At 39.5% G+C, this 13,839-nt stretch overlaps 1 protein-coding gene across 7 annotated transcripts in view; it reads right to left on the reverse strand.

Annotated features, from left to right (window-relative positions):
- The window catches only part of ST18 (ST18 C2H2C-type zinc finger transcription factor), a 303,405-nt gene that overhangs the window by 8,669 nt on the left and 280,897 nt on the right, over positions 1 to 13,839 (reverse strand). For all 7 annotated transcript variants that reach the window (XM_009455375.5, XM_009455376.5, XM_054656729.2 and 4 more), the window contains 4 exons: positions 13,696 to 13,758; positions 13,514 to 13,594; positions 12,419 to 12,640; positions 6,552 to 6,640 (listed from right to left, as the gene is read on the reverse strand). In XM_009455375.5, coding sequence (XP_009453650.2) covers positions 6,552 to 6,640; positions 12,419 to 12,640; positions 13,514 to 13,594; positions 13,696 to 13,758 — 455 coding nt within the window. The remainder of the gene's footprint in view (positions 1 to 6,551; positions 6,641 to 12,418; positions 12,641 to 13,513; positions 13,595 to 13,695; positions 13,759 to 13,839) is intronic.

Raw genomic sequence — 13,839 nt, forward strand, 5'->3', positions numbered from 1 at the left:
CTTTCCTAGGGTGACTACTTTGGGAAATAATCCATTACCTCCTGAAGGTGATGCTCACATTCTCTATGACCCTACAATTTCTTCCTTAGGCACACACCCAAAACAAATGGTTGTACACAGGAAGCATGCATAAGGTGTACACAGCAGTGTTGCTCGCCAAAAGCACAACTTGAAAGGAAACCACATGCCCACCAAAAACAACACGGGAGATTCTTAGTAATTTAGTGCAAAGAGAAAAAAAGTAAGCCGAAAGTTACATCACATACAGCATGATAAAACAGATGGCTATTCTGTGGGTACTTACTGCTTTATTAAAAGTAACTACTGAATAAAGTGAGCCATGCATGGACCAATGAAGAGAGTGTGTCATAAGATTGATATAACTCTGGGCTCTAAGATTTAATGAAAAAAGGAAAACAAACCAACATATAAGACTTAGGTACCTTAGTAGTTAGACCAGTTTAAATATGAGTCAACAGTATGACATGGCTACTAAGAAAACAACCAACAGTTACCCAGGACCATACTCATGGAACTATAGTATCTGGGACTCAGGATTCATTCTGCACTGGCCAGCTGTGTCTGCAGAATTGTACTGCATCTTGGAGCCCCGTATTTTACTGGTTGGTGTGCTGGTACAGGGAACTCCTCTCAGACAATTGATGGGTAAGAGCTGGGGAAGAAAGGACTGAAATATCTGGATTCTCAATGAAACAGGTATTTGGAGTGCTATCAGCACTTGAAATTTTTCTGATTTGAGCTATCGAAAACTTCTATTGTTATAAATTTCTTTGACATATTGTTTTTCTTTTCTGTCTTTTTATAGTAAAATTCCACCTCAAAGAATGCTATTTTCTTACATAATATCTGGTGAGGCAGACAAAAACCAAGGAGATGCTTGTAAAACATGAAGTGTTCCGAAGGAAGCACAAAGAGTTCTGGGAGGCCCTTCACTGGAGAAGATGCACTCCTTTCAAGACTTTCAAGATCAGAAGGAGGCAGGCCTGTGAAAAACCAGCCAGCAGCTGAGCATCCAAGAGGAGGAAGGAAGCCCAGAGCCCAGGCTGGGAAGGGAGTGAGTGCCCCATGGACAGCAAGAAAGTGAATGATGGGAGCAGGCCATGGGGACATCCTGGGAGCTTAGGTTTATTCCAAGTGCAACAGGAGCCAGGGAAGGGCTTTAGGTAGGGGAGCTGGGGTGATTGAGCTGAATTTTCACAAACATAATTTGGAGTTTTGAGTAGAGGATAGATTGGAGAAGAGACAGAGCAGAAGCGAGGAGACCCATGAGGAGATGATTGCTGGAGTCCTGGCTGGGTGTAGGGAAGTGAGGTCAAGAGAAGGAGACAGACTCAGGATCTAATCTGTAGGCAGAATTTGCAGGACTTGTGAGGGCTTGAGGCAGGGGGTGAGAGAAGAGAGGAATCGACTGAGAAGAGAGGAATCAACCCTGACTGCTTGTTTCTGCCAGAGCAGGTGGGTAACTGTAGAGCTGTCTCTGTGATGAGGCAGACTGGGAGGCTGAAACTTGTAGTAGGATAAGTAAAAGTTCAATTTTGGCTAAGTTATGAGTGCTTGTGAGAAGACTGTTTAAGTGACAGCCTGAGTTCTTGGTTCTGGGATTTCGTTAGGATTATGTTTCGCTGAGGGCCAATGTTCCTGAAGACACCCCAGCCTCTTAATCAAGATGGGGCTGTTTGGAAGATGCCTAATAACAAAAGATGGCTGGAGCTTGTGAGGGAAGATCATAAGATGAGATCTCAAAAAGGAAACATTGTCATGGGATCTAATACGTAACAGGCTCCGTTTACATGCTCATAGAATTAATCAGTGAAGGAACTAATGTTTTTATTATAATTTCTGGGATCTGGGGAGCTATTTTAGCCACAGGATCAAATTCAACTAATTTCTTTGTAATGTTTCCTGTTAACATATCACTTTATCTGTTTCCACGGAGTCGCTCATCTGCCAAACTTCTTTCCATGCACACAGTCTTTAAGAACCTTTGGATTTCACTCTGCACTTCCAAATATTAACTCGTATGATCCTCATTTAAAAACCATGAGGTAGAAACATTTATTACCTCAAAGTATGGATGGGAAGCCAAGTTACAAAGTAAGTGGTACAGCAGGGATTCAAATATAAGCTCTCTGGTTCCAGAATATGTTCTTTTAACCATGAAAATACTATCTTTATTCATAGATGTTTCATCTGTTTTGGAAGTATCAGTAAAAGGTGTGCCCTGATGTTTACAGACATACTTCTAGTAGAGTGTTGGACTAGCTAGGTATTGCTGATTATCAAGGAAACCGTATAAACTATCCACTAAATTATTATTATTATTATTTTTTGAGTCGGAGTCTCACTCTGTCACCAGGCTGCAGTACAGTAGCGCAATCTCTGCTCACTGCAACCTCTGCCTCCCAGGTTCAAGCGATTCTCCTGCCTCAGCCTCCTGAGTAGCTGAGACTACAGGCGTACGCCACCATGCCCAGCTAATTTTTTTATTTTTAGTAAAGACAGAGTTTCACCATGTTGGCCAGGATGGTCTCAATCTCTTGACCTGCTGATCCGCCTTCCTTGCCTCCCAAAGTGCTGGGATTATAAGTGTGAGACACTGCACCTAGCCTCCACTAAATATTTTACTTAACTGTTCAGCGACTTTGATTCTTTATATAATCCATTTATGTAAAAGCAATAGATTATGCTTTCTTTTCATTTAATAATTCTAATATTTATTTGGTACTAATCTGTGCCTAATTTGCATATTTGGGGATTATATCATATATTATATTTTCTTTGTATTCTGTATAATTATGCAAGCTATGTATATACCTGTATAGAGCAAGTATTCTCAACTTATGAGGCTTTAAGTACTATAGTTATGTTTTTTCATATTATACAAATGAAGCAATTCTATTATATTTCAAACAAATTCTATTATATTTCTTGAGTGAACTTCTATTATTTATTTATTTATTTATTTATTTATTTTTTAGATGGAGTCTCACTCTGTCACCCAGGCTGGAGTGCAGTGGCACAATCTTGGCTCACTGCAACCTGTGCCCTCTGAGTTCAAGCGATTCTCCTGCCTCAGCCTCCTGAGTAGCTGGGATTACAGGAGCCTGCCACCACACTCAGCTAATGCTTTTTTTTGTATTTTTATTAGAGATGGGGTTTCAACATGTTGGCCAGGCTAGTCTTGAACTTCTGACCTCGTGATCCACCCTTCTCGGCCTCCCAGAGTTCTGGGATTAAGGCATGAGCCACCGTGCCCGGCCGAACTTTTATTTTTAAATTGAGTTTACGTACCAAAATTGTACTTTTTTTTTTATTTAGGGGAAAATGAGTTAATGTAAATTTGGCTATTTAGTTACTAAAGGAGCGAGGAGATTTAATATCTAGAAATAAATTATATATAACTATATTTAGGACACACTATTTTGTCACATGAGAAGAGCTAGAAGGGGCTCCGAAATGCAAGACCATATACATAGATCAATTATCATAACTTCTGCTTGTTTCTACAAAGCACAGAAGGACTGGCATTCTTTCTTATACAGATGGCCTAATTTTATTATCAAGGAGTAGTAAAGGTCTTTAAAAATTAATGTGGCAATTTAATTATGGCAAGGATGGAGAACTAAAGATCAATTACTCTAAAATTAATGTACACATTTTTTGATATAGACCTTCCATGTTTGAAATGGTTTGTACATAATATTCCCCTAAAATATTATCTAATTCAGCTAATTACATGAATGATTTGTACCTAGTTTAAATTAACATAGTATGCTAAAGGTAAAGCCATATGCACTTTGTATTTCATTGCAATTTGATTTAACATTTTTAATGTCTGAAGGTGTGTTGGTTTACATCTACTTTAAAGATCATCCAGAGAACAATTATTGTGGCCACACTTTAAGGTAAGGGATCATGAAACACAGCATTGTTAGAGCAGACCCCCAAACCACTTTAGGTCCTTCTGACCTGAATTCAGGTGGGCTTTTTCTCATGCAAAGTCATTGTAGGTTCTTAAGCTTTACAGAGCATCAGCCTCTACTTTCTTGGATTGTAAAACGTGTACTTTTCCAGTTAGTCACCTGTCCACATAGAATGACTGCACCCTGACACTTGTCAATGGGTTCAACCCAGCTCGCTGCTGCTCTATATTCTTTGAAAGCTCAGCTGAAGATGCTAGACATATAGGGACCCTTTGAAGTGTATGTGCTCAGCCCTGCTGCTCCTGGGTCTCTGTGCAAGTCTATTGTGGGTTCAGACAGACCACCTGCTGCTGGCCCCCTGCAAAGCTCTATCATAATTTGATGTAATGCCAGATGACTGTTCTGTTTTTATCTTTCTTAGGAGTGGCCTTGTAATTTATATTCTGTTTACAGTATGGATGGTAGTGGTGTTCTCATAATGAGAACTCATAAGAAATATTTTCTTCATGCACTGGGTTCCAGAAGGAGTTTTGCTCTGAGTTTACTTACTACCACGTGATTCACACGGCGATTATAGCTTTCTTTTGTGTTGGCTTCTAAAAGGAAAGTCAAATTTGCAATCCTTATTTACCCAGCAAGAAATGACTCTTCGCACACGTCTTAGTGTCCTCAGGCTTGCTCCATCTTGCATTCTTATCTTCGACTTTCCTTTGTCTCATTTTTGAATTAATTTTCTTTTTTGAGATAGAGTCTCACTCTGTTGCCCAGGCTGGAGTGCAGTGGTGCTTTTTTGGCTCACTGCAACCTCTGCCTCCAGGGTTCAAGCAATTCCCTCCCTCAGCCTCCTGAGTAGCTCGGACTACAGGTGTGCACCACCACACTGGCTAATTTTTTTGTATTTTTAGTAGAGATGGGGTTTCACCATGTTGGCCAGTATGGTCTTGATCTCCTGATCTCGTGATCTGCCGGCCTCGGCCTCCCAAAGTGCTGGGATTACAGATGTGAGCCACTGCTTCTGGCTGAATTAAATTTTTAACCAGCATTTTAGAAAAATTTCATGTAGCTTTGCAGTCCTTATCCTTTAAATACTATTTGAAATAAGGAGATAAATAAATACACATTAAATTGTCCCAATTTCACTGCATATGCACTGAGAGGTATTTAGGGAATGGGCAGTATTTCCAAGGAGCAGTCAGAACATCTAGTGAAAAGCTCTTTTACTGAGCATGTGAATGCTGGAAAGACTGGAAGAGGCAGGCCTGTCCCCAGCAGCCAGGGCTTTATTTCTCCTCTGCATGTACACTCCCCTCCTTTGGCGCTTAGTGGTGAGGACCCACGGAGGGAGAGCATCCCCCACAAGGATCGCTTTAAATAAAGCAGATGAAGGCTTCGGAAGGAAACAGTAGGAAGCTCGAGTGCTTTCCCTCCCTTGGATACTGCATGTCTTCTTTTTAAAAATCACACACACAAATTAAAAAGACTGAGCAATGCTTTCAGGGAAAGTAGCAACAGTGAAAGTCCCCAGCTCAATTCTAGTCATGTGCCAAAGATGCCATCAAATAAAGTCTCCAGAGCAAAATAATTGCTCTGTCATTGTTTCTCAAATGCTTTGGAACGATCTTTGATGGAAAACAACACAGGCCCCAGATAATGCTCATTAGAAATCTCAAGAAAATGCATTCAAGAATCAAAGGAAAATTGGAGGATCCAAACAGAGAACTCAGAAACTGTGTCTCTGAACTTGGAGAGGGGATTGACACTAAGGAAATATCTAGGGAAATGTAGATGTAGGTAAAGATCTGGATGCTAAGTCCAAACCTTCCAGAATCTCTATAAAAATATCATGTTGAGCACAGAAGAACACAATTGAAGGATTCACATACAGATGCCAGAAACTGCTTCCTGAAATTTTATAGCAGATTTATACCAGAAAAACGCACACGTACACACACACACACACACGTACACACACACGAGAGAGAAAGAGAACACGCACACGTGAGAGAGACCGAAGGACACAACTTCCACTAGTGTATCTTTGTTGTTGTTGTTTTGTTTAGAGATAGGGTCTCTCACAGTTGTCCAGGCTGGAGTGCAGTGGCCCTATCATATCTCACTACAACAGCCTCGATCCTGGGCTCCTGGTCTCTACAATCCTCCTATCTCAGCTTCCAGAGTAACTGGGACTACAGGTGTGCCCCACCACACTGGGCTAATATTTTTTTTTTAGAGATGGGGTCTGGCTATGTTGCCCAGGCTGGTCACAAACTCCTGACCTCAAGCAATCCTCTATCCTTGGCCTCCCAAAGTGCTGGGATTACAGGCGTGAGCCAGCATGCCCTGCCAACCACAAGTATATCTTAATCCATCATACCCCACTGCCTGACTTTCTCTGTTGGAGATCACTCCTTATTTAAAAATAAGGAAGACATCAAAAAATTGGTTTTTAAACAAAGTTATAATTTTAGTTCAAATCTGAGGAAACCTTTCTTCTTGTACATTAAAATTATGCTTCCCACCTAGAGAATACTTTGACACACGGAATGCTTTGGGGAGCCAGGGTCTACACCCTGCAGGAGGTGGTGACAGCCAGCCCTGTGCTCTTACCCCCAGTTGCTTTGAGCTTGATGGTCATGAGTTCTTCAGAAACCTTGCCCTTTTTGATAACTTGTGCATTGAGAGGACATCCAGATAAGCTGTGAAAATAGAAATTGTACTAATGTATGAAATGTATATGATTTCTTATATAAATTAAAATGTTTTATTCACAACCTACTATTTGTGTTTTTGCTGCCGATTAATTACATTATAACCCACAGTCTCTTTGTAGAGAGTAATGAATACATACCCATTAAAGCAAAGGCCAAAGGCCCTCAAATAATGTAAAATGTTTTGCTTTCTTTCCTTAAATCAAGGTACAAATAGTTACTGCCGATACACAATTATTATTTAATTTATTTTGTTAAATTGCTATTCATCTCCATTCAAGTAAGTTCTTTTGTTTAGTAGTGGTTACTTTATTTTCTGTAAATGTGAAATTGTACATATATATTATGAATAAGAATTGTTCCCAATTAGTCAAAATTCCATGAGTAATAAAGCAGAATCTAGTTCTTCCTGCCTTTATATCAAGTGTCCCTTGACCTTTATAGAATGACTCAAATTAATACAAGTCAAAATAAAGCCCTACCCCACGCCCCCATGGCAAATTCAGTTTGGTTATGGGAATGTTTTTAATTTTTTTCTCTAACTTTTACAACATTTTTCATTAAAAAAATCTCTACCCTGGAAGGAGAATAAGAGGAGCTGCCACAAGTGTATTCAGATGCAATCACTGCAGAGGCAGTCTATTACATTGCAGTGGTATTTATAACCCTTCCATTTAGTAGTGGCACTCTTCAGCAGGGTTTCTTTCCCTTAATGTCATCTGTTTTATTTAAATTGCACCAGCATGATAAATGACAACATTGAAGAAAACTTGTTTTTCAACGTTTATGATCAGATAATTTTGTTATTCTATCCAGCCATTAATTCTTTTGCAATCTTGCTGTGTTTTTGTAGAAACAATTTTTAGATCAAAATAGTGATGATCATAATCAGTCATTTAAAGTCTTTTTTTCTGCAGAAAGTTAGTTACAACTCATCTGTAAAGAAATCATTTCACTCTGAAGCTTGGGACATTTGGCAGAGTGAAAGAAAATATTTCTGAAGAAAAGCCCTTAATAAATGTGTGCTTAATTACTGTATTTTTTCAAGAATACTAATTATTCTACACTAAGAGTCTATGAAATATAGAAAATAATAGACATATACTATTACATATATAGAAAAGGTTATGCAGTTTGCCTAATTTGATAAGCTATAGATTTTTCTACACAGAAAAAGAAAATAATGAAAAGCACAAACTCAACTTGGAAACTGTGTCTTCTATTTTCAGAAGCTTCTCACTGTCAACTGTGGCCTATAAAAGTTTCATTATCTGTTTTATGGGGAGTTTGCATGTCTGTCTTGTTTTATGTCACGTATTGTATTCTGAGAAAATAATCATGAATATTTATTTGGTAAACTGGATATTTAAAGGTGACCTTCAGTAAGTCCATTTGTAACATAATGGATATTAATACCTCATTAGAACTTCTCTGATCCTCACCCTTAAAGGATCTACTCTGTGCAGACAACATGCCAGAGAACTTTCAGGGTGACACAGTATTGTGGAAAAGTTAATGAAGCGTCCATCCATAATTACATGACTTAGAAGCAAAGAATATAGTTATGAAAGAGAGGCTTTGCTTCCAAAATGCCACTTGATTTTGTGTCTTCCAATGTAGAGATTTAATATCTTCCAGGATGTAAAATGAATCTTAAATTAAAAAAAAAAAAGGGCAGGAAAAATATTTTAAAAGTCCTTTTTCCTTTTGAAGGCAGATTTTAAGAGGCTGAGACATTTGGCTCCATACTGGAAAGGCAGAAAAAAACATGCCTTATATGGTTTTGACCAAAATTACCATTCTATTATGACATATTAAGGGATTTTTTTTTTTTTTTTTTTGAGGCAGGGTCTCACCAAGCCACCCAGGCTGAAGTGCGCTGGCACAATTTGGCTCACTGCAACCTCCACCTCCTGGGCTCAAGAAATTCTCCTGCCTCAGCCTCCCAAGTAGCTGGGATTATAGGTGCACACCACCACACCTGGCTAATTTTTGTATTTTTAGTAGAGACAGGGTTTCACCATATTGGCCAGGCTGGACTCGAACTCCTGACAGCAAGTGATCTGCCCGCCTTGGCCTCCCAAAGTGCTGGGATTACAGGCGTGATCCACGGTGCCCAGCTGCAATTTTAAATTATATCTTCATCTGCCTTCTTAAAGCAAAATGGCAGGTGATACAATGTATGTCATGAACATAATTGCTTACAATATATTATTACTACGTTTCAATAAAATCACAAGGATATGGCATAGCACTAAATGAGTTCTGTCAATCACTGGACTTCTGATTTTAAAGCTACAAACATCCATAATTGTGTGTGTGTTTTAATATATCACTTGTCTTCTCAGATTGCTATTTTTTTCAAAGGGAAAATTTTGTCACATAGAGATTTAAAGCAAGGTTTGAAGGTAGTTATTATATAAATATAATATGGATATAGTGTGTGGGTCAAATTGTTCTTAAACGTCCTACAAAGTGTGTTTTGTAATGATTCCCACTTTGGTTGAGAAAAGTCTATGCACTAATGCCTGTGACACCTCAGCTTGGTGCCTGGCCCATGGTGAGGACCCATCATTAAACCTTAGGGGAAGTGGGATGACACTGGCTCTCACGTGCCAACCTGTATTCAAAGCAATTCCATAACTTTCCTGTGCTTGTTTCATCTTCTGTCAACTGAGGATAATTATAATACCTATAGCTCACAGGGTTTTGCAAAGGTTTAAAGGAATAAACCGTACAAGTTACTTATAAGGGTGCTGTCTGTGGGCAAGAACCCTGAATACATGTCAGCTATTACTAGGTAACAAGTGATGGGAAAGAATATGAACAATCTCAGAGATTTCAGATTCAAAATACGTAACATATAAAAGCCAGTTGTGAGTTATATTCCAAGTCATGTAAGTCATCCTGCATATATACATATAGGCTTAATATTATCTTTACAAACAAGAAAGGAGATCATCTGTGTTGAACCCCTACTGCATGCCAGGCATAAGCGAGGCGTTTTGCCATATTATTGCATTAAATTCTACACATAGGCTGGGCACGGTGGCTCATACCTGTAATCTCAGCACTTTGGGAGGCTGAGGCAGGCAGATCATTTGAGTTCAGGAGTTTGAGAACAGCCTGACCAACATGGTGAAACCCTGTCTCTACCAAAAATACAACAAATTAGCTGGGTATAGTGGTACCAGCTACTTGGGAGGCTGAGGCAGAAGAATCGCTTGAACCTGGGAGGCGGAGGTTGCAGTGAGCTGAGATCACACCACTGCACTCCAGCCTGGGTGACAGAGTGAGACTCCATCAAAAAAAAAAAAAAAAAAAAAGAAATTCCACACACAGAAAAGAGAGAGCATTCCACCTTAAAGAGAATACCCCACATTAAATACAGTCTCTTAAGTATTTGAAATCACAAGAGAAATTCAATTCCATTAAATTCTACACATAGAAAAGAAAGAGTATTCCACCTTAAAGAGGATACCCCAAATTAAATCCAATTTCTTAAATATTTTAAATTGCAAGAGAACTTTCGAGTCAAGAATGCTGAAATCTGAATTACCTTTGTCTAAATTCTTCACTGCTTCCCATCTCCTAGAAAATAATAACTTGGAGGCTGGGTGCGGTGGCTCATGCCTGTAATTCCAGCACTTTAGGAGGCCAAGGTGGGCAGATCACCTGAGGTCAGGAGTTCGAGACCAGCCTGACCAACATGGCAAAACCCTGTCTCTACTAAAAATACAAAAATTAGCCTGGTGTGGTGGCATGCACCTGCAGTCCCAGCCACTCAGGAGGCTGAGGCAGAAGAATCATTTGAACTGGGGAGGCAGAGGTTGCAGTGAGCCGAGGTCAAGCCCACTGCACTCCAGCATGGGCGACAGAGTGAGACTCTGTTTCAAAAAAGAAAGAAAGAAAGAGAGAGAAAGAAAGAAAGAAAGAAAGAAAGAAAGAAAGAAAGAAAGAAAGAAAGAAAGAAAGGAAGGAAGGAAAGAAAATAGTACCTTGGCATTAATATTGCAGCCTATATTTTTGAAATCAGAATTTTCTTTTTCTTATTATGAAATACATAATATGTAAACAGGAACCTATGATGTGTATTTGCAGTTAAAAGAATATTCTATTTTTAGAGATGGAGTCTTGTTCTGTCACCAGGCTTGAGCGCAGTGGAGCAATCACAGCTCACTGCAGCCTCAAACTCCCAGGCTCAAGCAATCGTCCTGCCTCAGCCTCCTGAGTAGCTGGGACCACAGGCATGTACCACCATCAATAAGCACTACTTATTTACCCACTCCACTGTTAGTGGGCACCAAGGTTGTTTCCAGTTTGGAGTTAGTAGAGCAACACTGCTCAGATGTGGTCAGACAGATCTCCGGGTTCTCATATGCAGAGATCCTCCGGGCATAAGTCTGAGTGTGTGCTGGGGCATCTGTTGTTTTCAACTTGACTCTTTAAAGATAATTTGCTTCTTAAAGTGGCACTACCAGTTGCTCTGCTACCTACAGAGTATGGGAGTATCTGTTGCTCCACATCCTCACCAAGCCTTGGCATCATCATTTAAAACTTCTTCACAATTTTTAAAGATAACTTCATTACTGCTAACTGAGGGATGTGCTCACCATGGTACAGCATTAATATTTCATTAGCAGTATCAACATGGATATTACTGAGGTCATTACAAGGAATTCAAGCTATTGTACAGTAAATGTGCCATTAGGCACACTTGATTTGTGACTGAAGTTCCTGAATATGAAATAATAATTCAAATTCAGAATAAAATAATGTGTGCTATTGTGGACATAGGTCTACATTTGAAAACCATCAAAAAATAAACCACTGGAAAAAGTCAAGTTTTCTCCATAAACAGGTTTTACTGAATATTTAAATATCTTTAAACAAGCAATTCCTGGAAGGCTTTATTTTCTGATATCATCCGTATATATCTTTAGAACTGAGCAAAATCTCAAAAAGCCCCAATTTTGCTCAATGTTTACACTACTCATATACAAAACATCAACGGTTTCCTAAAGCTTCATTGGATTTTAAACCAGCATCATGTACAGTGGCCCAAAAGACAAGACAGGACCCCACTGTTGGGAGAAATATGTAGGGAAGCTTCTAATCTTTTCCTTTAGGTGGAATGTGAACCACAAAGCTGGACAAAGATCACTGTTGCCCAAGAAACGGCTTGATTGAATGCATGACACTCGGTGGTAAAGGAATTCAGTCACTGGGAAACTATAAAAGGGTTTCTAGATCTCCTGTATCCTGCTGCACACTTTGCAGTCACTGTGTCATTTTCTTTCTGGCTGCTGCGGATGAGTCACATCCTCCCAGTAGCAAAATAACTACAATTTTGCCCCCAAATTGAGCCAGTCCGTAAGACAGAGGGAATGCTATAAATATGTAAAGTAAAAGTTTGCAATTACATAACATAATAGAACAGATATCACCACTTGGAACTGAAGTAAACCATTAAATGACTGAACCATTAAGAAATAGCAGCCTAAGCAACATTTTAGAATACAAATAAAACTAACTGTACATTTTCTAGAGCACTTGAAAACTGTGTAGTAATTTTAAGAAATAGAGAAAATAACATTTTTCATTCTTCATGCTCATCCAATATCTATACAGAAAGACTTCATGTTATGACATCTCAACTGCTACAGTGAACAACCTTTAGGGGGTTGTTCACAACCCTCTCCCCAAGGCAGCCTAGGCGACAACCGATCACAACACTACAACAAAAAGACAGAAAGCTCATGTTACCTTCGGTGGGTGACAAAAACATTATTTACATGGCCCAGCCCATTGCAGCCTGGCAAGGGACAATGTGGTAGCTCTTGCTTGTTCAGTTTCCAGGAGAGGGAGGCTCCGTTGAGAGGATTCTCCTTCTGTCTCTTGGCAGCCAGAGGACAGCCAGAAGCTGTGCGGTGTGATGTGTATTTACCTGATATGTGACCTTGGCCATCACACCCTATCACAGGACATCTAGAGAGAAAGCAGAGACATTACCAGCCAGGAAGAAGGCAATGATAGTCCTATGCTCTCCAGAGAACAAACCATGCAATTATAGAGTTTTAATAAAATATGCCACCATAACTAGCAAAACCGCATTGCATAAACAGGCTCGGAGCTACGCGATTTTCATGCATTATCTCACTTAATATTCACTACAATCTACTGGGTAGAGAGTATTATTATCCCATTTTGTAGATGAGGAATAATGAAGCTTAGAGAGCTCAGGTAACTTGCCGCCCATTTTATAAGAAGTGGAGCCAAGTTCATGCCCACACTTTTTAGGTCTAGAGCCAACCACATAAGGACTATGTTATGTTGCTTCCGAAGACCAAAGGTATAACATGTTAACTGCCTTAACAGACGCTGCATAGCACATTACTCATAGAATTGGAATTTGAGTTTCTAAATGTTTAAATATTGCATTTAGAACTGTTGTTGAGAAAACAACTTTATATCTGCATATATCATCCATGACCTTTCTTAGAGGAAGGAATTCAATTTAGATATAATTTCACCTTAAGCAAAAGTAAAGTTTCGGGGGAAAATGCTGCCATATTTATCATTGTATAGTACTTCCACAATACTACTTTCCTTTAAAACAATTGAGAAATGTATGAAACTGTTACTTTTTAAAACAATCTTTTGCATTATCGAAGAGCTGTGGAAATGTAGCTATAAATTGGAAACTTTTCTTAAACCACCAAATAGTTTGAATCTTGCTTATATTTAATGGGGTACACCTTCCCTGAAACTCAATCCGTGTTCAATTGCATCCCAACCAAGTTCCCTCCCATTTTACCAACAAGAGACAGCTGACCCCCATGTCTCAACTGTTGCACTTACTTCAGTTCAGGGTCTTCTTTTTCTTCCTTGGTAGGGGTCATTTTGACACCACCTTTCCTTGCACGAGGGCATCCGGACAAGCTGAAATAGGGACCCGACAAAGAACAAAGCAAAATTATGTGATCTCTCTGACTGCTGCTGACAAGCTCATTTCCACATCTCAGAAATAAGATCAATCCTACCTTCTGTGGGAAGCATAGTTTCCAGTCACGTGCCCCGAGCCATCGCAGCCTGGGGTTGGACACCTGGAAGGTACAGGAAGAGAGCATGGGCTGAGAGGTTGTAGTTGGGGGAGTGGGGGTCACACTCAAGTTATTTAGGTTCTT

Source organism: Pan troglodytes, chromosome 7, assembly GCF_028858775.2.
Source record: "Pan troglodytes isolate AG18354 chromosome 7, NHGRI_mPanTro3-v2.0_pri, whole genome shotgun sequence".
Lineage (NCBI taxonomy): Eukaryota > Metazoa > Chordata > Mammalia > Primates > Hominidae > Pan > Pan troglodytes.